Raw genomic sequence first — 25,896 nt, forward strand, 5'->3', positions numbered from 1 at the left:
TAGCACTGAGCCCTGTGGTACTCCATACTGAACTTGTGATCGGTGTGACATCTCTTCATTTACTGCTACAAACTGATAACGGTCACATAGATATGATTTAAACCACGACAAAGCAATTCCACTAATACCTACATCATTTTCGAGTCTATTCAAAAGAATTTTGTAGTCGATAGTATAAAATGCAGCGCTAAGATCGAGTAACACTAATAGAGAGATACAGCCACGATCGGATGATAAGAGTAAATCATTTGTTACTCTGATGAGAGCAGTCTCAGTACTATGATACGGTCTAAATCCTGACTGGAAATCCTCACAGATACCATTTCTTTCTAAAAAGGAACATAATTGTGAAGACACTGCCTTTTCAAGTATTTTTGACAGAAAGGGTAGATTTGAGATTGGTCTATAATTGACTAATTCTGTAGGATCAAGTTGCGTTTTTTTAATAAGTGGTTTAATAATAGCCAACTTAAAAGTTTTCGGTACATATCCTAATGACAAAGATGAATTAATGATATTCGGTCGGTTTAGCCAGTTTGTCTGCTTCCTGACCTGGGCCCTAGTGAGTCAAGGTTAAGCTCTAAGACTACGTGCCAAATTACTAGAGAGAAGAGCGGAACCACCCCAGGAGGGATGGATGCCATCCTTCTTCAACAGGTCAGGTCTGCCCCAAAAACTTTTCCAATTGTATATGAACCCTATGTTATTTTGCGGACACCACTTAGACAACCAGCCATTGAGTGATGATAGTCTGCTAACTATCTCATCACTCCTTTTTACAGGGAGCGGTCCAGAACAATAAACAGCCTCTGACATCGTACTAGCGAGTTCACACACCTCTTTAATGTTAATTTTGGTGATCTCCGACTGGCGAAGTCGAACATCATTAGTGCCGACGTGAATAATTATCTTAGAGAATTTACGATTAGCTTTAGCCAGCACTTTTAAATTTGCTTTGATGTCAGGCGCTCTGGCTCCCGGTAAACAAGTGACTATGGTGGCTGGTGTCTCTATTTTCACGTTCCGTGTAATAGAATCACCAATGACTAGGGCACTTTCAACAGGATACTCAGTGGGTGCTTCACTGAGAGGGGAGCACCTGTTTGATGTTCTAACCGGAACGGAAAAGTGATTTTTTGATCTGCGACTATGCCGTCTCTTTGTCACCCAGTTTCCCTGCTGCGGGGGCCCTGCAGCCGGAACCGAAGAATGTACAGAGTTCACTAAGCTATTCGCATCCGAATAAGTATCTAAAGCTGTTACATCCTCACTACTCTCAGATAAAGTATGGATGCGTGTTTCTAATTCTGAAATCTTCTCCGTCAGCCTAACTATCTCCTTACATTTATCACATGTGAAGCCCTGTTCGCAAACGGAGAAGCCTATAATATTTAAACAATGTATGGTGATGAGTAAGTTATATTTAGCAGTAGAACAAAGAAGATATATCAAAATAGAGATTCAAACGCAAGCAAGGTTGTACAGAGCTACAGACCGGCAGGAGGCAAACAGACAGACAGGAGACAGGATCAATCGATCAGGAGCCAGGAGCAATCGATCAGGAGTATAGCATAACCTAGTGAAACATTTTTTTTTTTTTAAAGGAAACGGGTAAAATTCCAATAAATTACACACCTGTGGCAAAATGTTATGCAGTTAGGATTACCACAGGCAAAGTTATCAAAAAAACAAAACTGAAAAAGCCAAAAATGTTCCTAAGGATGCAGAAGGGTTAAGACAATGTTGATTGTTAGTTAACTTACAGGCTTGAGGTCAGCATGAATGATCTTCTCATCGTGAAGCACCAGCAGACACTTCAGCATTGAGCGAGCATAATGATGGATCAGCTTCTTGGGAAAGCCCCGGCGGTGTTGCTGATCGAGAATGTCCTCCAGATTTGATCTATGCAGAGATAAAAACACACATGTCCTTTAGAAACTGATTAAGATCTGAGTTTCTGCTACATGTACCAATGCATTAGTATTTCGAAAAATCGCTGCAACTAGAAACTGTTAAAATCTATCCTCTCATTCACACTCACCCCATAATCTCGAAGGTGGTTTTAAAGCACGCCTGGACAACTTCCTGGGCTAGTGGGGCGTAAACTCTTGTGTTTGTAGTTTGGACTCTAGGTCATCCAGGTGGGTGAGGAGAGGCTCCTGATATGATTTTAGAGCACTTTGGATGTACAACAGTACATAATAAAAGCACTATAAACATCTCCCTCCTTGTCACCACTTCATTGTATGTGCTTCACTGATGGCTTGAGGCTTGATATTTTCTTTGGATTGTACAGGTTTTGAATACGTGCCAGCCTTTCACACTCATTCTGCACTGGGGAACCATCTCCTTTCACACTCATTCTGCACTGGGGAACCATCTCCTTTCACACTCATTCTGCACTGGGGAACCATCTCAGAACTGGAGTCCTGAGATGGTCATGAGATGGTTCCCCAGTGCTGTCCTTCGGCTTATGAGTACTTTGAGGGACCTGGGTCCTGAGATGGTTGCCCAGTTCTGTCCTTCGGCTGCTCAGGAGTCTTGTGACCCTCCATGATCCATTTATGCTGCATGGCTTCCTGTGGTGTCATGCGCATCTTGGGGTCCCACCTGGAAAGGTTAGTAATACATGGTCAGTACATTTACGTTCATCAGACAAATAAACAAATCTCTTGTATAGTAATCAAAATGAACATACGTCAAGCAGCGTCTCACAAAATCCAAAAAGTCTTTATCAGAGTGCCCCAGAATACTGGCCAGAGGTCTAGATCTGGGTTTGACTATAGTCTTGAGTTTCCACTCATGAGCTATAATAGAACAAAACACACAATACTAGTTCAGCACATATAGCAGACCAAAAACAACTGAAAAAAAAATCACATCATGTGTGTGTTTTGAGCTCACCAAAGAACGCAGTCCAAAATTCAGATTTTTTTACATCATCATTGGGAGGCATTCCAAGCACCTAAACAATAAAACACAATCAATATAAACTTGGACATTAAATGAATATTCATGTTTCTGAAAGCAGACTTTCATACACTGCCTTTACCTTCATTATACAGGACAGCTGATCAAGATCATCTATGCTGGTAAAGATGGACCTCCCAGTGTGAAGCTCTGCTAGGACACAGCCAAAGCTCCACATATCTATGGCAGTGCCGTAGGAATGTCGTATCAGCAACTCAGGTGCACTGTACCATCGAGTTCCCATGTAGCTGTAAACTACAATGGATGAAGAGAGAGAGGGGAGGGTCATGAAAATGCAAGAATAATCTCAAACAAAACCAAATCTCGCACATATTTGAACACTTACTCTCTCCCATTCAAAGCCTCTATAACTTAACTCACCTTGCTCATCCTCAAAGCAGCTCAATCCAAAATCAGCCACCTTGATGTCAGAGTGCTCTTTGTCGATCGCCAGGATGTTTTCCTATACAGAGCAAAAGCAGTATAGAACAAATGATTTCACTGTAGATCTTCTAACAGTGCATCAGACCAAAGACAAACACATCTGCATTCTTAACCCTTGTGCATCAATTAAAAAAAGTTACACATAGAGGACAAAAATGTAACTGTAATAAAAAAAATATCTTGGGAGCACAGACTAAAGTTTGGTCTCATTTTAAAGAAGACAAAAAAGTTTAAAAACCAAAAAAAGTTATAGAGGTTTATATTTATGAAAACGTTTTATGAATAATATTTTATAAAAAATATATATATTTTGAAATATTTGAAATATGTTGAACTCTAAAACTGCTATCAAAGCCATCCATCTAAACAAGCTGTGTTCCAAATGTGAGGTTGATATCTCAAAAAATTAGCTCTCAGTAAGATTTTGTTGTCTCTCAAACATTACAAGCACACACACACAATTTTTTTATTACATACATACACACACACCACTCTGACATCCATACCAACACACCCACACAGTTACAGCTGCATAATTTATCAAATTGGCTTTATAATACGCATAAACAGAAAACAGGAATAAAGTGAGTATTTGCTAAAAAAAATGGCACCATCTGGTAAAAAATAGTAAAAATTAAAAATTTGAAGCCTTGCCAACAGAATAAAAGCCTATTCACAAAGATAGCATCATTTTATAGTTAAATGGCAATGGGATTGAAAATTGCAGTTTTAATGGGTTTCAATGGGGACATTTTTGTCCAAATGATGCTAAGAGGAAGTATTTTGTGTACCTAGTGCAAATTTTTTTTTTTTAAAGGAAACGGGTAAAATTCCAATAAAATACACACCTCTGGCAAAATGTTATGCAGTTAGCATTACCACAGGCAAAGTTATTAAAAAAAAAAAAACTGAAAAAGCCAAAAATGTTCCTAAGGATGCACAAGGGTTAAGACAATGTTGATTGTTAGTTAACTTACAGGCTTGAGGTCACCATGAATGATCTTCTCATCGTGAAGCACCAGCAGACACTTCAGCATTGAGCGAGCATAATGACGGATCAGCTTCTTGGGAAAGCCCCGGCGGAGTTGCTGATTGAGAATGTTATCCAGATTTGATCTATGCAGAGATAAAAACACACATGTCCTTTAGAAACTGATTAAGATCTGAGTTTCTGCTACATGTACCAATGCATTAGTATTTCGAAAAAATCGCTGCAACTAGAAACTGCTCAAATCTATCCTCTCATTCACACTCACCCCATAATCTCGAAGGTGATGCAGAGATGGTGGCGAAAGATGAAGTGATCTTTCATTTGGACGGTGCTGGTGCTGGTGTCTTTTTCTTTCTTGCGCAGAGCCTCCAAAATCTTGACCTCTGTCATGTCAATTTGAAATGTTTTCCTACACAACAAAGACATACTGGGTTAAACCTGAAGAGTTCCAGCCAAACAGCAGCAACAGTTTTGTGTTACAAGTCTATTTTAAATGAAACCATATTTAGTTCAAATGTACATAAAATCAAATACAAATCATTTGTACATTTAAATTATGGAATGCAACAGACTCTTACATGTTGAGCAGTATTTTAATTGCAACAATCTCATTGGTCTTGTGGTCCAGACATCTGAGCACCTGACCAAATGCACCTTCACCCATCACTTGAAGCACCTCATATCGATAGGCAATGTGGTCATGAGCAACCTGTGAACAACACAAAAGACACATTTACCATCCAGAAACAGAAGCTCACAGCTGCATCTCAGTTATGGACTATATGTATTGAAAAAGCAAATCTTCTGCATTAATATGACCGTAATATTGTTATTTTTGTTTTGTTGCCATGGTGACGCTAATAGTTTTTTTCATTTTTACTTAGGATAATACAAGTATGATTTTAATTGAATTTCAAATACATTTTGCGCCTTAAAGGGGAACTCCTACAAATGCCGCAAAAATAACCTGTCGACGCCTTTTCAGCTCTAATTTATCACTGCGTGTCTTTAGTAAATCCTGACAATAGTTTTTTGACGCCAAAAGAGGGTTTGCGCTGGTGCTTGAACTTGTTTGTTCATCTTGGCTAAAAGATGCTGGCTTGGAGTTTATTACAAGTGTACTAAAATATGTAAATATTTGTGTCCAAATGTGCCGAGCTGTGTAATAATTGGAATAATGTACATCCACACAGTTAACTTATCATTAATCAATAACATCTAACTGGCTGCACATTATCCCTTAACCTAATATGTTGAACATGTAAAGTATTATGCTATAATTATGCTATTATAAGTTTCCTAATTTAGTTTTGGAGGTCTCCAACAACAGGTTTACATCAAAGGTCAAAAAACAGCTTCATTTTCACATATGAACACCACCAATGTTCAATGATTCTCAAACGACTCGACGGATCAGTCTCTCTGAAGCCCTCCTTTACAGGAGCCTGCTCTGATTGGTCAGATGGCCCGGTCTGTTGTGATTGGTCAAATTTTTACCGGTCCAATCAGTGAACAGAGGGAGTGGCTGAGAACGAAGTCATTGATGTCGTGCGCTAGTTTGAGTTGTAGTTCAGTAATGGCGGCGGAGAAAGATGCGAGCGAAGCCATTCGGTCCGCTGTGGCACCGCTGCCGAAAATCCCGAAGTTAAAGCCGGAGCAAGAACAATCTTTGCTGAGTTTTTTTGGTGGCCATGATGTTGTGTCCCGGGAAAATTTTCCAGCTCGCTCCGTTAGTGGTGAAGGAGTTGGCTAAAGCCCCGGGAATTGTTTCTCGTGCGGTCGGAAGTATTGTCATCATTTACAGGGGCTAGTCAGTGATTTTATTGCCGTCCGTCTCCCACCACCCGCGTAAAAATCCCCGGCCGAATTACCAACTGCTTTTGACAAACACCAAGGTCGTGTGGTCATTTAATTGCTGTCCGAATCCACATCTCTGAGTTTTCAAGAATATATCACTTCAAAATGCACTGTTTATATCGGTTGCGCTTCGCTGTAATTTGGATGCATTTCTAGACTTGTATTTCTTTAAATGCTGGCAAGTAATTTCAAGAGCAATATATTTAATCACCGCACAAAAAATAAAAGGAAGAAAAGCACGTAAACATTTGAATTGGGCCGTTATTTAAGACAGCATTTATTCTTATCACACAAGCATATGATATTTTATTTACAGTATGCAATCATTTAACGGACCACGTTAGCAGCGCGTTCCCGATCACAAAACTCTCCCCTCACCGTGAATAAATCACAATCCGAATGCACAAGGTTTTATCACTGAGGTGGCTGCACATTTAATTTTACGGACTTCCAAGTGAGAAAAAGAGGCGAACGGCGCATGACATACGTCACGACTAAACGTTAGCGATTGGTTATGGCAGATCCAGAGCGGCTCTTGGCAGATCCAATAGTTTTAAACTTCAACAGAGAACCCGCCTTCAAGGAAGTTAACGCTTGTCAATGGAGAGCGGCCAGACTCTCTGTACAAATGAAATGTAAGAGAGTCTGGTAGGACCAGGCCACATTTCATTAATCTTAAACAGTAATTCGTTAACTGAATTTTGGCATAAATGTGTGAATTACATATACAGTGAAATGATTGTCAATGAAAAATGACAGAATAATGACTAAAATATTTAATAAAAATAAATAAATATGTTCATTCAGATCTTATTCGTCAGGTCTCACACACACTTCATCCCGGCCACTATTTAGACGAGCACTGACACCGTGTGGTGAAATAATCACACATGTTTACGATCCTCGGCTTATGTTGGATTTAAAAACTACAAGTTCAGCAGAGTTTGGAAAATCCTGTACACAGTAATGATCAGTTTGTCTCTTCTCCTGTCTCTGAAAATGTCCGGATTTTCCAATCATCCTCCAGATGCTTATTTTAAGGGACGTTTGTTCAGCTAGGTGTTCACAGCACATTGAAAACATGCAAAACCGGAAGATTCGATACACTATTTCGACGCGCACTTCCGGTATTCAATTCCTCTGTGATAAAGGCCTATAAACACATTGTAGAGCACAGCGTCTTCTCGACATGATGCTATCCAGTATCCGGTGCAGTGTTGGAGGCGGTTCAAGTTTTCCCTGGTGTCTGCGCGCGCAATAAGTGGACAGGCAATAATGCTAATGTTTCATCGTGATGTTACAACGAAACGGCTTGCGATTCGTTTGAAAAACTAGTCGACTCTTACTTTTGAGAGACAATAACTTTCTATACACTGCTCTATAAATATTTAATAGATCAGTGGTTTTCATTCATTTATCTGTTACACACCACATGAAAGGTAACATTCAAAAATCCATAATAGGGGCTATTTAACATGAATGACAATACATACCATTATATAATAGCCATTCGGGTCATCATACTTGAGGGTCTTCTTAGCTGTCGGGCCGACAAACCAGATATCTGAGTATTCCAGAATCTCCCACTTCTCAAACCCAGTCAGATATCTGCCATATTTTTCAATGGCCTCTGACAAAGGTGACAGAAAAAAAGAGTTTACCATATTTATCATGTAATTGAACACATCAGTTGTACACTCTTTAAATCAACTTTTTTAAATGCATATGAAACATTAATAATCTGATACCGTTGACACTAAGAGGATTTCGCTGCATGTGCATTTTTCTTTCTTGCTGGAAAACAAAAACAAAAACTGTCATTCAAGTGCTATACTTTTTTTTTCATATTTTGTAAGTACATTAGCTTTCTAAGGAGTCAATGTATCTCTCACTAAAATGTCTTATCAAATGAATGAAATGATCTGTGACTGTATTACCGATGGCAGGCAGGGATTCTAATCTATTGTGTGCTTTAAATAATTGCAAAAGAACTCACACTCATTTGAGAGGTGCATAGGCTGAGTTTGTGCAGAGGCTCGGAGGGCAGGTTTAACAATCGTCCGCTCTGCTGGGGCTCGATTCCCTGTGCAACCACTGGAGCATTGGCTGGAAGCACCTAAAGAAGAGGAGATAACCAAAGTTAGCCTCAATAACATGTCATTGTCCACTCAAGGTATGACCAGTGCTGTAATCATCAAAGAAATTACACCAAAAATGATTGCTTTTACATTTTCCCACCGCTTACATATATTTACATTTCAGTTTTTTTGTGGAATTGCACATCCAGACCAGCCGCTAGTAGTCAGGTTACTAATTACACAGAAAATGGAGAGGCCATACAACATTTGACCACTGGATTAATATCTATATAGTATAAACACTACAGTTCCTGTTGACTGCAAAATCATGTCAATCTAAGAGACCAAACAAATAATTATGCACGTAAATACACTGCCTGTGAAATACTAGGGTAAACGACGTACCTATTAAGCTCAAGTACCCATTAAGCACACTTACATCTTTGAGCTCAGATTATAAAAAGAACAAATTATTTATCATCCTACTTGATGTCTTAACCAATTGATGTGTTTTTGATTGTGATTTTGAAAGCTGTCTGAAAACTTTCACCAGAAGAGTAGCCCCTTCAATGTGCATTTGTTTAGATGTTTAAGTCTTTATTTTGGATAAGTCTAACTTCTTACTGCAAAATTAAGAGACTGATGTTTAGACTTTTGCATATTGTAACCTGGAACCTGGTTGTGGGAAATAATTACAGTTCGATCCAAAAGATAGTTTTAGCAACACAGCGCAGATGCTACAGAACATTGTTAGCTTACTAGCTGTATAAGATTGGGTGCTACACTAATGTATTACTTCACAGGCATTACTGGCTTGTACTTTTAAATCCATTATATTATACATTTATAGTTTATTGATGTTCTGTGGTTTTACACTGCTGTAATTTTTAAAGAACAGCTTAAAGGGTGCACTATGAAAATCACAGCTTCAGTGTGACATCAAGTATAATTTCATAGATATTCTCAATAAGGCTGTCAAAATGGCTGAAAAGATAATTTCAAAATTCTTTCTTAAATATTATCAAAATTCGAATTCTCTTCGAATTCTAAAGGCAATACTTCATTTTAGAGGGGGAAAGTACTCTATTGTATCCTATGATAATAATATCCAATGTTGCGCAAAGGCAAACCAAATCAATCATTGGGTCTTTTATTGGAATTAAATGGCATTCAGTTTTTAAAGTGCATTAAATTTTCAAACAATTGTTATTAAATGAAATATAATTTAATTAATGAGCATGTAAGGAAAATTAGTTAACAAAAGTGCATCAGTGACCTGAGAAAACACACTTCAACAGACAACGTGATGAACACAAAATAGCAAACGGACATTCAGAAACAATCCATTCCCACTCACTAAACATCTACATATTGTTGGTGAAAAACACCAAATGGTCAACTTGACCTGCAGCGAGTGCTGAGCGTTTTCGCTGAGGTATGATCAAGTATGTCTTTGCCAGCTGCGCAATATGTGGATATACAAAATTCATGCACATACAGAAATTCGAATGCACGGTTTTTGCATTGTTGCATTTGCAATTTTTGCATTTTGCTTTTGTTGTTGTTGTAAATTCGAATTTTTATTTGACAGCCCTAATTCTCAATAACAGCTGTTCATATTAAAATATGTATGAACTTAATACATGACCTAGATTATTTATTTAGCGAAATTGTCCTTTTAAATGTAATAATATTTATTCATTAAAAAACGGTTTGCTGTTCCAATAAAGCTCAGTGTGCTCCCTTTAAGCTCATCCACATTGAACGTCAATGTAAATACTTCATAACAGACTTTACATTTTAACTGATGGTTGTCACTTCAAGTTAATCTTTATAAAATCATTTGTTAACATTACAAACCTGAGCCGGTTTCGGCGGGTCCCGCGTCTTCCTTAAACCCGACATGGGCTTCTCTTTTGGTCCGTTGGTCAGTGGCCGAGCAACGAGCGTTTTCTTCAAGAGTTAAACGAGTAAACCAAAGTCGTTGAAGGCAATTGAAGGGTTTCGAAATGTCTGTAAAGGCTGAAATGTATTCAAAGTATCGTCGGTATAAATCGATGTGAATCGCAGGTAAAGTTTAGACTTATCTGAGTCAGTATAAATCGATGTGAATTGCAGGTAAAGTTTAGACTTATCTGAGTCAGTATAAATCGATGTGAATTGCAGGTAAAGTTTAGAATTATCTGAGTCGTCCGTGAAGAGTTGACAGAGAATACACTTTAGAACGATGGCGTCACAGTAAGCGCGGATCTATGAATTCTAAGTGACGTCACGCGTCACTTAACTGGAAACTGATTGGAATGTAATGAATGTACTGAGGCAAAAAAGTGTTAAAGAGATACAAGTCGAGGTTAAAAAGTGGGGTTTAAATCAATAGCCAAATCAAGGTTAGGCCAATTTGCTGCCCTAGCAAGATTTTACTTGGCGCCCCTTGCGTCAAGGTTGTGGAAATACTGGTACTGTTTTATTTTTGTAATGCATTGATGTTTATTCATTCATATTTTTTTGTTTTGTTTCATATGTTGTTTTATATGATGACCAGTCCCATTCTATATGTTCATTATATATTTATTTATTTTTAAAAAGGCTGATGATAGTTAAACTATACAAAAATAGCGCCTACAGCAGCCAAAACACAAAGAGCAACTGCATCTAGCATTCATGCACAAACTACTGAGAACTAGCAAATGTGTTTGTTTTCCAGTAGATGGCAGCAATCTTCCACTAAACTATGCACATTCATGTTTTCACCATGAATTAAACTGAGAAATTTAGATATTTAATGTGAATTTTACATTAAATGTTGCCATTTAAAAAAAAAAAATCTGTACATAAATATCATTACTAATGTCAGCAAATACATTTTAATATTGCCATATGTCCCCTTAAAACTGCACAACTGCAAAGTAAAAACATTATAGGCTATTAAAAAAGTGATATTACATGCGTAAAAAACGGATATGGTTTTTAAATCAAAATCACTCTGTCTGTGGCCTCTGGAGAACCCAGAAGAGCTGCTTGCTTAAAGTTTAAGGTAAAAATTACAGGAATTAATTAGCGAACATTAGTATTTTACTACTATGCAATTAGATAGCTAGTAAACATTAGCCTACATCACTTTACCTCTGTCTTTATCCCTTATCTTCCCTACTTCAGAGGGCTTCTGTCTTTTTTCTCACTTAAAAATGTTGGGTTAAAAAACCCAAAAAGTAACCCAACTGTGGGTTGGTATAGCACCTTCCCAACTGTGGGTTATTTTAACCCAATGCATTGGGTTAAAAAACAGTTGGGTTAAAAGTAACCCAACAGTTGAGTTAACTTTTTATTTTTATTCATGTCATTATTTTAATAAATAAAATACACATTTTCAAATACAGATTGTTTATTTGTAAGAAACAATACATACATTTTAAAATATACATTTTAAATGTCAAACTAAATATTGGGGAGTCTAGCATTTAATGTAAATATACATAAATGTGTACATATTAAATTCAAAATACACAGCACAAATACATTCAAAACCTATTTAAAAAAAATGTACAAACAGTACACATTCAAATCAAAACATATATTTGAAACATACACACAAATGTACATAGAGTAAACATACATAAAATGTGTCCATACAACACAAAAATTAATACTACATTTAAAACTACACAAAAGTGTACAGAAATATTACATTCAAAACCTATACAACAGAATACACAAATTCATAATATTAAATCCTTCCAGAAATAAACTACTTTATTAAAAAAATGCACTGTACACTGCATTGATGTGTTGTAAACATACCTTAAGTAGCAAAACAAATACAAATGATGATGATCAAAGTTCTTAATGAGGCAGCAATGTGTTGAAGGAACTCCTCTGGATATATTCAAGTTTGCATGCTGCAAAAACTCCCAAATGGGGGCAGAGGTCTTTGGATAGTTTGTCATAGATGTATAAAGATATCTGAAACATACATCCAGTGCTTGAAATAAGGTCTTCTGTTCAACTGCCTCCACACTGAAAATGAAAAAACCTGCGAGTTCTCTTTGTCCCCAAGAATTGTTATGTGGATCCTGGCTTGTCTCACTGTTCAGCTAATGCACCACGTTAGTTCCAACCTTAAAAGAATAAATAAAGTTCAGTTGGCATGCAGTGACAACATCAGCAGTGTTACATTACATAAAAGTTACAATGAAGTAGTGCTGTACTGAATTAAAAAATTGTCACTATAATTAGTCATTACACCTGCTGTTAAAAAGATAGTTTACACAAAAATAAAAATTCTGTCATAATTTACTCACCCTCATGCTTTTTCAAACCCGTAAGACTTCTGTTCATCTTCGGAACACAGAAAGGCAGTAAAGACATTAAAGTAATCCATTTAACTCCAGTAGTTCAACCTCAATTTTATGAAGTGACGTGAGTATATTCTATCCCTTAACCATAATTTACCACTTTATTTACAAAATATTAATCTCAATGCATGTTCACGAGAGCACCTGTGACGCATGTGTTTTGTGTTGATGAGAGAGCAGATGTTTTGTGATGTTTTTTTGTTGTTGCACAAAGCACTCGTGTCACTTCATAAAATTGAGGCTAAACCACTTGAGTCACATGGATTACTTTAATGATGTCTGTTCTGGGCCTTGAAAGTGGTAGTTGCATAGGCCGTCAATGGAGGAACAGAAAGCTCACAGAACTTAATTTGTGTTCCGAAGAACAACGAAAGTCTTACAGTTTTGGAACGACATGAGGGTAATTAATGGGATAGGGTCATTTTCATTTTTGGGTGAACTATGGTTTACTCACCATCCAAAACTTAAGTCATCCTAGGTGTATATGGCATTCTTCAGACGAACACAATCAGTTATATTAAAAAATGTCCTGGCTCTTCCAAGCTTTATAATGGCAGTGAATGACAAAATGTGAATGCAAAAAAGTGCATCCATCCATTATAAAAGTGATCCACACGGCTCCCGGGGTTAATAAGAACCCAATGAAGTGAATCAATATGTTTGTGTAAGACAAATATATTATATTTAACACGTTATAAAGTAAAATGTCTAGCTTCCAGTGGACCGCCTTCCGTATTCAACTTCCGAAAAAAACGTAACAGGCGTGACGATGACTTTGGGCGTAGAACAAGCGTTTTGAACTGCGAGAGGCGTTACACTTTCTTTGTAAGTTGAATACGAAAGGCTGTCTGCCGGAAGTTAGTTATTTTAGTCTACAAATTTTTAAATATAGATATTTTTCTATTAAAAAATATTAACACCCCCCCCCCCCCCCCCTTGAAAGAGCCAGAACATTTTTTTAATATTACTCAGATTGTGTTCGTCTGAAAGAAAATCAGTCATATACACCTAGGATGACTTGAGAGTGAGTAAATTATGGGATAATTATTTGGGTGAACTAACCCACAAGCAGAATCACTAAAGGACAGAATAAATGGATGCATATGAGCCACAGAGCGGTGCACTTTATCAAAGCTAATTTGATATGTCATTTAAGCTTCTCTTCATTTCAGCATATGTTGGACACACCATTGTTTCCACTTGTGAGGTATGGCGATGATGGCAGGAAGGGTTTTAAAGGGAATTTCTCCATGATCACCTTTTGAAAGAGTTTACAGAAAAAGAAAAAAAAGTTTTCACCTATACCACATGTATGGACCTAATTTCATAATCACTTAGACGCAACCAAAACAATTTTTCCAAAATAAGACAGGCCTTCCTTATAATGAACATCATTAAACTCACCATTCCAGGATAATCGTGAAGTCTGGGATGTTCTCTACTCATATCGTCAATAGTTTTTGTTCCAGATGATCAGATCCATGCACAGATTGTTGAGGTGTTGTACGTCTCAATGAACTCCTCGACTTGGCAGTGAGGGCTTCTTAAGTTCTTTTGCCATTAAATCAGTCAGTCATCAGACAACTCATACTCTATTGAAATGAAAACATACCGTATGAAAAAGAGGGAAGACAGCTGAAAAAATAAACAAACAAACATACATAAGTAATAAACAGGTTGTTTCCCAAACAGCCTGGTTCTGTAGTAGCCCCAGCACTGCACATTTGGCCTATCTAATCTTATTCAACTTACCAGCTTGTTAGTAGAGAGACTCCAAAACCGGAAATGTGTGTCAGATAAGGGAGACGTCCAAATTGTGTACTATTGGGGATCCTCCAGGACTAGAGTCAAGAACCACTGTCATCAAGCAGCGTAAACCTTTCATCCACTCCTTCCTCTGCATTAGAATGAAGCAGGAAAAAAGAAACATTTTCAGAAAAGAAGACTAGTCTTTAAAAATAATTGTATACAACTTCCCAATTCAATAGCTTACTCACCTTTAATTAAATGGCAGAGGTGCAATTGATGTAGTCTTTGCCTCACAAATGAATCCATATGTCTAAAACACATTTAGTACAACACATTTAAAATAAAGGCAAAAACTGTAATAGCTATGTAAGAAAAAATACTATAATTGGATGCTTTAACTACTCTTGTAATACATTTAATAGTAACATGCATGACTATATGCATATGACGACATTCATTATGAATATACAACACATTTCTGCCAAAATACCAGTTGCAGTTTGCGTTACTACAGTAAAACTAGGTAATTTGTGGGTTGGAAAACATTCTAACTGTCGTGAACTAGCCTAATTGTTCATTGGTGTTGGGGAATATCTGCACTCATTCATCTCACAGCAGATATTTCGGCGAATTCAAACGCGTCTCCCTGGATCTCACAGCGCTGTTGTGCTGTCGAGTGACCGGGTCTGAGCTCGCGCGCACCGGCCGAGCTGATAATGCTCCGCGGGGCATTATATAGCGATTTCAGACTAGGCCTAACGTTACTTACTTTATCACCATAGTAAGTTTCTAAACAGTTTCGCTAGAATAATGTTTTAATTACTTTATTGCTGCCAGGCGCTAACTGGGATAGCTAGGGTTTATTTGCTATCGAGAGCATTAAAACTGATGAGCATTAAAAGTGAACTTTAATAAATATAATATAAAATTCAGTTTTATACTATATTCAACGTTTCAGTACACAATACATAATGTTATAAAAGTTGTATACATAAAAAACGATAGGACTTACCTTTCAAATTATAATCAGGCTGCAGCAGCTTCTTCTGTTGACTGTCACTGGGCATTTCGCCGTTAAAATTTGAACCATCGCTGCTGAAACCATAACCCCAGATAGCAAAAAATATCGGCACGGCTTCTTTTTGCCGCCGGCCCTAAGCTGTCGGCTATAGGTGTGTCCCGCTGGCGGTGATGAAACGTTTGCCGCCGAATACGTCACTCCCATTTCTTGCGAGATGCCGCGGCCGACTAGCCGGCGGGCCGCCGGCTTCATTTTCTCTGGCGGTTGCCTCCGCCTAATGGACCGCGGCCGGCTGGCGGCAAGCCGCTGTGAAATACAAGGATTTCTACTCTCAAATTCGACCAGCCACGTTGGCTATGTTTGGCTTGTTGGGAAATAGAGTGGAACTGACAGCATTTTAACTAGTTCTCACATTTGAAGCGATTATAAAATCATAATAGCCTATATGTGAATTATATCAAATATTAGTTTTTTTTGCTCCAAAGCCATTAGGGTTTATAACAGATTCTTGACTCTTGATTCCATGATAAGGTTAGGTTTAGGAAATTACATTTAAATTTTCACTTGATTATTTGCATGTCGAGTGTGTTTAAACAGTGTTGGTCAATTTGACCCATAATGGATGTAATACTTTTTTTTTTTTTAGCATAATAGGAGGGTTAAGAAAGTTTGAAAGTTCATTTTAGGATAACACTTATTTTTGTATTGCCCTTTTTTCTATTTCTTTTTGGACTGACTTTAAAATAGACATGACAAAAAATTAGAACTAACTTCATGACATTTTACTTTGTTTTCAAAACCCATATTTTTCTGAAAAACAAAAATATATTATTAATTATTTAGGAAAAATTCTACATTCATAATAACTCAAAAGAAGCCCTCTAATATTACCTCTTATAAAGCTGATTTTTACAACTTTGAAACCCTCTCAAACATGAGGTCGCAAAACAAAAAGCTTACAAAACAGAAACCTGAAAGCTTTTCAATTTCATGTGACTGCCTTAATATTATAAAGTATTTTCTATCTCAGAATTCTTATTTTTATTATTTATTTTATATACAGTGTTACATTTGTTGTTATTCTTTGTTCTACATATTCGGAACTGTACCACAATGCTTTATTATTTTTATTTTTCTCTCATTGTACTTTTTGTATTGTACTTGTCTATACTTGTCTATAAAAATAAAATAAAAAAAAACAGAGAAGTACCTCCACCGGCCGAGAGGGGCAGTATACCTAAAAAAGGCGGAAGACAAACCGGTAAAACATACAGATTTACCAACAGCGGCCGCTCATCACATGGTTTTAGTATTTGAAGAGAGGAGATCAGAAAATATCCTCGACTACGAGCGTTTAAGTAAGTACATGTTTCCTTTTTGTGTCACACAATATTATGTTCATTTTTGATGTATATACCGGTAGGTTGTTTTAATTAGTTTGTTCAGACACGCACGCTGATATAGTGCACAATACACAGTGTTAGCTAACACGTGCTGTTTCGCCTTTTTTACACACTGAGTTCAAGCATGTTCTACATGTTAAAATGTATCTAGCTACTGTAGGTAAGTTAGCCAAAGCTTTACATCTAGAAAGACTTAAGTTTAACTTTTGGTGTTTTCTAACAAAACAGAATGATGTATATAGGTTATTTAAATTATTTTGTTAGTCCGAACAAGCATGCTGCTAGGTCAGTTTTAGCAAGTGTTAGCTAACATGTGCTGTGTTGCTACTGTTCTTCTAGCATTTAAGGTCATTTATGAGTTATTTCTCTGAACTGCTGTACTTTTTATGTTTGAGGACAATGCAGTTTACTTGAATCACTACACTGAATGAATACATTTTACTGTTCCACATTTGGCTGACCAGTTTTCCCCCCCACAGCATAGCTACTGTATATTCTGTATATAACGTTAACAATGTGGTTTTGTTCACATTTTCTTGCAGATACCTTGACCAGAGCACAATCGGTTATCTTCATCCAAGAGACCTACTATTGGACAATCGTTTCGGCTTTCAAGGTAAATAAATTGTTAGTCACAATGTCTAGTTACTGGGCTATAAGGAGAAGAATATTGAAAGGAGTTGAGATGGACAAACAGGAAATTGCAGATGTTGGAAACTTTAACAGTATGGAAAATTGTGCCTGTACTGTAGTTGTTGTTTTATTTATATATATATATATATATATATATATATATATATATATATATATATATATATATATATATATATATATATATATATATATATATATATATATATATATATATAATTAATTAAAATAAAATATTTTTTATGTAGATTTCCAGAATGAGAACCAAGCCCTGAGGGAAAGCAATGCACAAGCAGGTGAGAACATGCACTCTTTCTTAAATTTTACTTTTTTGACTGTGATGTAGGTCCAAAATTACCAAATGCCTTTCATTTTGTAGCTTCGGATGACAGCGGCTCACTTCATGAGCAGGTGAAGCAAGTTGGAACAATGTTGACGACGTTTGCTCGTACTGGGCAATCAGGTACAACTTGCAAACAACACCTGTGGTTGTTGGTTTAATTCCCACTGGGGCCACCTGTACATGTAGTAGACCTAGTTGTAAATGTCATAGTTTAGTAGTTGAGGGACCAGGACTGACTGCTTTATTCTTTTATTCTGTGAACCCCTGTAGGTGCAGATCAGACCCTAATGCTGCGACGTCTTGGAGAGTTTGGCGATGTTGTGCGTAGCATGGACAACAAAATGGACACTATGCTGCAACATTTCAGTGCCAATGTGTCTTTTGGAGAGTTATCCCTGCCAGGGGGTCTGTTACTCCCCCTAGACCAGTGGTTTTCAAACCTGTCCTGGAGGACCCCCAGCACTGCACATTTTGTATGTCTCCCTCATCTAACACACCTGATTCAACTCATGAGCTCATTATTAGAGACCGCAAGACCTGAAGTGGGTGTGTCAAATATGGGAGACATACAAAATGTGCAGTGCTGGGGGTCCTCCAGGACAGGTTTGAAAACCACTGCCCTAGACAACCCATTTGGCGTTGCTTGACAACAGTTTGAGGCAGGATAAAGAGCTCCAGTAAGTGTGCTGATTTTGTTTATAATGCTGTAGGGTAATCTAAAAAGTAAAATTTAAGATTGTACACTGCATATTCTACAGTCTGAATCCACAGCCTGTCACATTTTTATATTTATGTATGAGAAGCTTCAGAGATATGTAATTTGTAACACTTTTTTGTATTTTCAGCTTCGGTTTTTGGCAATCAAATGTGGGAGGGACCTAAAGACAACCGTGTGGCGAATGCTTTAGAGTATCTTCTCTAATCACCTTTCCATTAATACAACCTGGACGGGTGTAGGGGATAAAGCATGTTTTAGAGACATGTTCCTGAAGACCATTGTTCAAAGTAATATATATAAATATATAAATTTGTTATATATTTAAGTAGATGTGTGTGGCCTTATGACGTTCACATGGAATGACAGATCTGTATTTTCTACAGGAGCCATCCGGAAGAACCCGGCGACCCAGGATGCCACTGATGAGGCGGTCCAGGTTAGCGCTATGCGTTACCTGAAAGGAACATCTGATCGTGAAGGCGGAAAAAGACGCCGCACAGCTGAGAGGGACCCACAGCCGACCTCTTACACCTAGGCTGACTACTGACACCTGGAACCCTTTCTTTATCCTGCAGTCAGTAACATCAAGACCCCTAAAGAAGCCAGAAGTTTCAGGCTACACTCACCCAATCCACACTGTTCACTGTGGAAATGACTTTTTTTTATTCCCTGTGACCCTGCCTTGAAGGCAGCTCCTTGGATAGATATGGGATGGCGAGGTTGTTTGTCCTTTATATAGGCGCACAAGAAATCACTGAAGATAAGCCAATTTGCGCTGCCTCATTCTGGATGTCGGGGAAAACCGGAGAACCCATAGTCAGGCTTGTTATAATGTTCTGTTCTACTACTGTTCTATTCTTCTCCAGAGCTTTACTCTAAATTATTACCATTTATCCTATTGTTAGAAATGGCTTGTTAAATGTGATGTTATTCCTCGATTTATTTGGTATCCTGCACATTCTTTGGTACCAAATATCCTCATTATTTGATATAATATTTAATGGTAATTCTTTTCATCCCAGAGCTGACCTATTTGTTATTAACAAATATTGTAAGTGTTATAATTTGCTTGTAAGGCTGTTTTTTTTTTTTTTTTTAAACCAAAATTTAATTGGAAACATGCAGGTTCTTTAGTAAAAATGTTTTTTGTTATTTATAGGCCTATTTAAGCTTATTTATTGTCTGTTATATTTCATTTATATTATCTTGTATCATTGACAGTTAATGTACTTTGAAATGTGGAATAAAAATGCCAAATGGGAATTTATCTGGTTTGTTCAATTATTATCCATCATAAACTGCATGTTACAAATATATGAATAATAAATAAATATATATATTATTTATTACACAATAAGCGGAGGCAGATCGCTCGAAAATAGCGTTTGCCTCCGACGGGCCGCCTTTTGGTATAAAGGCGGCGGAACGGCGGTTTGCCTGCGGGCCGGCGGCGGTACGAAGGCGGTAGGAAGCCGGCTGCCGCTTTTAAAAAGCGGCTGCCGCCGGCGGTGCGCCGTCAAACGTGTTTGCGATTACGCAATTCTGACGCTTCTACAGCCGCCGGATCACCGCCGGTGGTCCGCCGACTCATTGCTATCTGGGACCCAATGGCCGGGTTATTACTAAAAATAACCCAACGATGTTAAAATGACCCAACATTTTTGTAAAATAACCCAACATATTGACCCAATATGTGTAACCCAACGGTTGGGTTAAAAAAATAACCCAACGTTTTTTACTGTGTGACACTACAATTCGACCATCTCTCATATATAATCAGGCAACTTTCATTGGCTGTGTCCGAAAACCTAGGCAGTGACTCGTTAAGACAATGGCTTGTAAGGCAGCGTTTGTGCATGAAGGCACCTCACGAAACTGATTTCGGACAGACGTCTTAGACAGTGTAACAGTTTAATGATCTACAGCAAAATAGAGAAAACTTTGGTGAGAACTAAACAAATATGAATTACTACATTAGTAATTTCTCGCTAGAAATGACATCAGAAGTGGAAAATGTTGGTAACAAAAAAACGTACATTTACACACAAACTGACCAGCAACTATTGGACACCACCTTTTTCCCCCAGCTTTTTGAATAATATAAATTAAAAATGTTTTATGTGTATGCCATAGTAAAGAGATGTGTTTTTAGTCTAGATTTAATCTGACAGAGTGTGTCTGCTTCCCGAACAATGCTAGGAAGACTATTCCAGAGTTTCGGTGCTAAATAGGAAAAGGATCGACCGCCTGCAGTTGATTTTGATATTCTAGGTATTATCAACTGCAGACAAAAACAAAACCAAGTCCAAAACAGGGCGAGACAGAGTCAAGACCAAACCAGCACTCCTTAAATGAATAAAGATCCACATTACCGCCTGAGAAATGCATTATTTTTAATTAATAAATATAATTAGAATAGGACACTTATAGAGACGTTACTGTAACCCCTCCTGTTCGAACCGCCCGCTCCAAGCGGGACTCGAACCCCGGGTCTGCCGGCATGAGAGTCGGACGCTCTAACAAGGAGGTTAAAGGCTGCAACCTCTAGCGTCAGTTGCTAGAACGTCTCTTGAGATCAGAGGAGTGAGGTTTACTCGCACAGAAACTACTAGCTGGCCTCCGTTACATTACCAATCAAATGAAAAAGATATAAGGTAAAACTTATTTGGCTTGCCGTCACCTGATGAAGGGCTGGATGAAGCAGCTTCAACTCGAGCTCTGATACACCCCCACCCACAGTGACTAAATATAGGATATGATTATGTAGGGCAAGGTATCTAAGATAAAGGTGGAGTTAGGGAGGTGGTGGGATGCTGGAACAGCTGAGACTGAGGAGCGGTAAGCAGCTGCTTATATACTCTGGCTGTTGATTGGAAGATTAGATCGGCTCGCTCCTCCATAAATTACGTTTAGGAATGTCACAAAAATCCAGATCTCATACAAGTACTTTTTTTTGCAACAATATAGCTTGAATTTTGTGAGAATTTGTATTAATTTTGGTGACATTTCTGACACAATCTCTCATTAATTTCGGAACTGGCACAATAAATAAATCAAATTAGAGTATTTAAAGCTGCAGTCTGTAACTTTTTGTGCTCTCGCGGTTAATAAACAGAACTGCATGCGTCTCGCGGAAGAACATTGCAGCCGGATCTACTTCTCTCTGTTTATGTCTATGGCGAGTGACGCAGGGACGGTGCTCCTCCGCAGCGGTTCCTACCTGACCGGTCTGAAATAGTCACACACTCATTATAAGTGTACCATAATGATTCAGGGTCAAAGACACGGTTTTGAAAATGTATTCATGTTGTACATTCTGATTATATAATTTTTAACTCTGAAGCGTGTAATCCTTTCAGTTCTGTTTCGTGTCTTGTTACACACTCAAACAATAGGTTACTGTCGTAAACCCGGTTCTATGAAACATCGAGTGGAGAGATCCACCTATGGGAAGGGCATCCGTACCTGACCTCTGCAGAAGCATCCAATTCTGGCAAGACAGAAAGGAGCGCGCAGCCAATGCCCGGTAACGCCCCGCCCCTTACCTGCGGCATATAATTACCTGCACGCGCTACTGTACTCCAGTAAGTATATTCGCTTCTCGTGCAGCAAGCGGGGCAAGGCTGGTGGATCTCTCCACTCGATGTTTCAGAGAACCGGGGTTACGACAGTAATCTATTGTTCTCTTTCATCATCTCGTGTTCGAGATCCAGCTATGGGAGAGACATGGACAGCTCCCCGATTGCCCAATACACTCACAGTGAGGTTCTGTTAGCCAGAAAAAGACAGTCACCCCAAAGGGCGGTGCACGTCTCATAATCATGAACCCGCCACACCGACGCACACACGTAACTGCGGTGTACAAGCACGGCATGAACCATGTGTGTGGCACACACAAGAGAAGGCAGGGTTAGGAAGACCCCACCTCCAAAACCGAATGTGCTACCGGAGTTTTGGTAACATCCAGCCTATAGTAACGCACAAACGTATGGGGAGAAGCCCAACCGGCAGCAGAGCAGATATCCTGCAGTGATACTCCCCTGAACAGAGCCCAAGAGGCGGCTAAGCCCCTCGTAGAATGAGCTCTGATGTCCCCTGGAGGTTGCACTCCCTTTGATTCGTAAGCCAAAATGATAGCGTCCACAAGCCAATGCGAAAGGCGTTGCTTAGATAGGGGATCCCTTTTATCGGGAGGAGCCCATGAAACAAAGAGTTGATCACTCTTCCGGAATGCACTGGTCCTAGCCAAATACGTCTGTAACGCACGGACCGGACACAGAGCATTTAACCTTTAATCCTCTGCGGAGGAAAAGGGCGGAGGGTGAAAAGCGGACAGCTCCAATACCCCCGATGTGAGCGCAGGAAAACATTTCGGCATGAAGGCTGGATTAGGCTTAAGGAAAACCTTATTTCCGCCCAGAGAGAATTTAGTGCACGAGGGGTGAACCGAGAGTGCATGTAACTCACTGACACGTTTGGCTGACGCCAAGGCCAAGAGCAAAGTTGTCTTAAAAGACAGGGAAATATCCCCCAGTGGCTCAAAAGGGAATTGAGACAGAGCTTCCAGCACAAAGGAGAGGTCCCATTCAGGGATCGTTCCCCTGATGACTGGCAACAAGCGGCGGGCACCCTTCATAAATCTTCGGATTAGAGGATGCTGCCCAACCGTTGAGCTCTCAAAGCCCACATGACAAGCAGAGATAGCTGCCAGATAGACCTTAATAGTGGAAAAGGACCTGCCTTTATCCATAAGGTCTTGGAGGAAACACAAAACATCAGAGACTGAACACTGATATGAAGTGAGACCCCATCACACCACTCATCGAACACTTGCCACTTACAGCCATATAAGGACAGTGTAGAAATGGCCCTGGCATTCTGTATAGTAGCCACCACGCAAGGGGGAAGCCCTAACGCACTCAGGTTCATCCTTTCACGGGCCAGGCCCAGAGAGCTACCCTGTCCGGGTGTGGGTGATAAATCTCCCTGTTCGCTTGAGACAATAGGTTTGTGCGGAGGTGGAGGCGCCGCGGCTGAGCATGTAACAGAGGAATTATCTCCGCCAGCCATGGCGCTTTGGGCCACCTGGGTGCTATCAGAATGAGAGACAGGTGTCCCTCTTTCACCCTGGTCAATGTAGGAATTATCAAGCACAGGGGAGGAAAGGCATACAGCAGCACTTTGGGCCACGAGTGGGCCAGTGCATCCACCCCGAGGGGCGCGTGCGTCCAAGTCCTTTAGCGAGAAGAACATAGGACAATGGCTGTTTTCGCGCAAGGCGAATAGATCTACGGATGCCTGTCCGAATCTCATCCATATCATGCTCACTATCTGAGGGTGAATACGCCAATCTCCGAAGAGCGGGTTCCCCCTCGATAGAAGATCCGTGCCTCTGTTCAGAATTCCCGGAACATGAGTCGCGCGTAGCGACAGGAAAAAACATCTGCTCCATACCAGCAGCTTGTAAGCTAGGGCATGAAGTTTCGACGAGCGCACGCCGCCTTGACAATTGATTTAAGCCACTGCCGTGGTATTGTCCAGCGTACGAGCACATGATGTCCCTGCAGATGAGGCAGAAAATTATTCAGAGCCTTCCAAATGGTCAGAAGCTCTAAATAATTGATGTGCTCTGAACGTAGTTTACACGACCACAAACCGGTCATAGTTCTGCCCTCTTGGGTGGCACCCCAGCCTGTTAAGGACGTATCCATCGTCACAACTTTACGCAACATAACCGTCCCCTGAGGGGCGCCCTGTGCGGAAAAGTCCACGCTCTTCCAGTGGTGCAGAGCTGCAGTGCGGGTGCGCGTCACTGTCACAGAACGGCAAAGATTGTGTAACGGGCTGAAATGTAGTGACAAAACCCATTTCATGAATGCCCTCATTCTCCTAGTGGCAAAACCTGGATAGATGAAGCCATAAGACCCTGTAGCCTGAGACGTGCGATATTGCACCCTCGCCCCCTCTCTGTACTGCGACAGACAGTTCATCAGAGAGAGAATGTGCTCCTGAGAGAGACGCGCTCGCATGGAGACTAAGTCCAGCCATGCTGGCTTAATGCATGCCCAGCTGGCTTATTTGTGATGCAATGACACCCTCTAGTGGGAAAACTAGGGACGGCAAGCGTGAGTTCAGAGAGGTGACCACTCTTTGCAGAGGAACGTGCTTTCACTGCAGAGAGAGGGTATCTCTCTGTAACAAATTAATTTGATTCGTTTGATTTAATGTTTTTTGTGTTTATTTGTGTATTTTGTTTTTGGGAAAACTGGGGCCGAAGCCTTTATTAGCTGAGTGTGGGGACACAGTATGTGCGGTGTGGTGACACTGCTTTTGCACTTTCCCTCACAACACACCCCATCCACTAAACACATAGGCTGGACAGCCACAGGGGGGGCACCCTCCAGAAGAAACCCTCCATCTTTTGGACAGGGTTACTGCAGAAAGAGAGTTCAAAGAGCTTGTCGCTCGAGAACGGTTTTGATGAAAGTTATGTCCCGGGGCAGGGGAATTAGGCAAACGCACAGTGGGCGCCTAGCTTGGGGCCGCCTTCCTAAGAAGGCACAACTTGAAGGCCTCGTCCTTCTCCTCCTGGTCACATCCTACAAAGCAAAGCGCCATGGAGGGCCCAAAGGTTTGGAAGGCCTGACGAGCGTTACGGAGAAACAAGGTTGTAAACCGTGATGATCTCCTTCCATAATGCAGGAGAGGAAGATCCCTAGCTGTTGTCCCAGGTCGTCCAAAATTTCCGCCTGGTAAGCGGAGAGGAAGGAGGAGACATTTAGGGCCCTAACAGCCAAGGCCGAGGATTTATAAGCGGCCTGGTGCACCGAAGCAGAAAAACGGTTCATCAGGGTGAGGTGCCTGGCGATCGCTCAATAGCGGGCGGTTAACCCATGCCGAAAGCCGCCATATTTTAACCTCCAGACCCGCGAGACCGTGTTTAAAGTCGAGCGGGTCGCTCCAGTAATGCCTTGTGTGCTTAGCGCACGCTAGGAGAACGGGAAAGTTGTTACCTCGGGCCGAGGGGAATCCCAGCATTTTCCCGTCGTAAATATCCCTCTCCTGGTCGGTGGCGCTCTGTGGAGCCGATGTTGAGACAAGCGGCCGCTCGCTCGCACACATCCAGGAAGATGGATTGAGGCAAGGCTGCGGGGGCGCTAGCCTGGGGAATGCCAGAGGGCGGGATGGAGTCCTCGTCCTCTGATGGTGCGTTCACACCGGACGCGAATGAAGCGTTTCGCGCGAGTGATTTACATGTTAAGTTACATTTCATGTTAAGTCAATGAAAAGACGCGAATAGGCATTCTGCAGCGCTATTC

The 25,896-nt window shown here is 39.9% G+C and overlaps 2 protein-coding genes and 2 long non-coding RNA genes across 4 annotated transcripts in view; 2 read left to right on the forward strand and 2 right to left on the reverse strand.

Moving 5' to 3' along the window:
- The window catches only part of traf3ip2b (TRAF3 interacting protein 2b), a 1,379,907-nt gene that overhangs the window by 406,631 nt on the left and 947,380 nt on the right, over positions 1–25,896 (forward strand). The gene's annotated exons all lie outside the window — the stretch shown is intronic.
- On the reverse strand, positions 1,755–14,138 carry LOC307143137 (dual specificity tyrosine-phosphorylation-regulated kinase 4-like; the record flags this gene model as incomplete). Its single annotated transcript, XM_079844441.1, has 13 exons — positions 1,755–1,902; positions 2,482–2,610; positions 2,699–2,807; positions 2,905–2,965; positions 3,053–3,225; positions 3,352–3,433; positions 4,392–4,530; positions 4,671–4,814; positions 4,984–5,114; positions 7,756–7,892; positions 8,011–8,056; positions 8,259–8,378; positions 14,097–14,138. The coding sequence occupies 13 exons, from the start codon at positions 14,136–14,138 to the stop codon at positions 1,755–1,757; spliced, it is 1,461 nt and encodes a 486-aa protein (XP_079700567.1).
- LOC307142907 lies at positions 14,484–16,209 on the reverse strand. Its single transcript, XR_013818525.1, has 3 exons — positions 15,454–16,209; positions 14,690–14,751; positions 14,484–14,589 (listed from the first exon to the last, which is right to left on the reverse strand). It is a non-coding gene; the product is annotated as an uncharacterized lncRNA (long non-coding RNA).
- LOC307142906 lies at positions 16,678–18,272 on the forward strand. Its single transcript, XR_013818524.1, has 3 exons — positions 16,678–16,820; positions 17,408–17,481; positions 17,765–18,272. It is a non-coding gene; the product is annotated as an uncharacterized lncRNA (long non-coding RNA).

This window comes from Gobio gobio (assembly GCF_949357685.1).
Source record: "Gobio gobio genome assembly, chromosome: 19".
Classification (NCBI taxonomy): Eukaryota; Metazoa; Chordata; class Actinopteri; order Cypriniformes; family Gobionidae; genus Gobio; species Gobio gobio.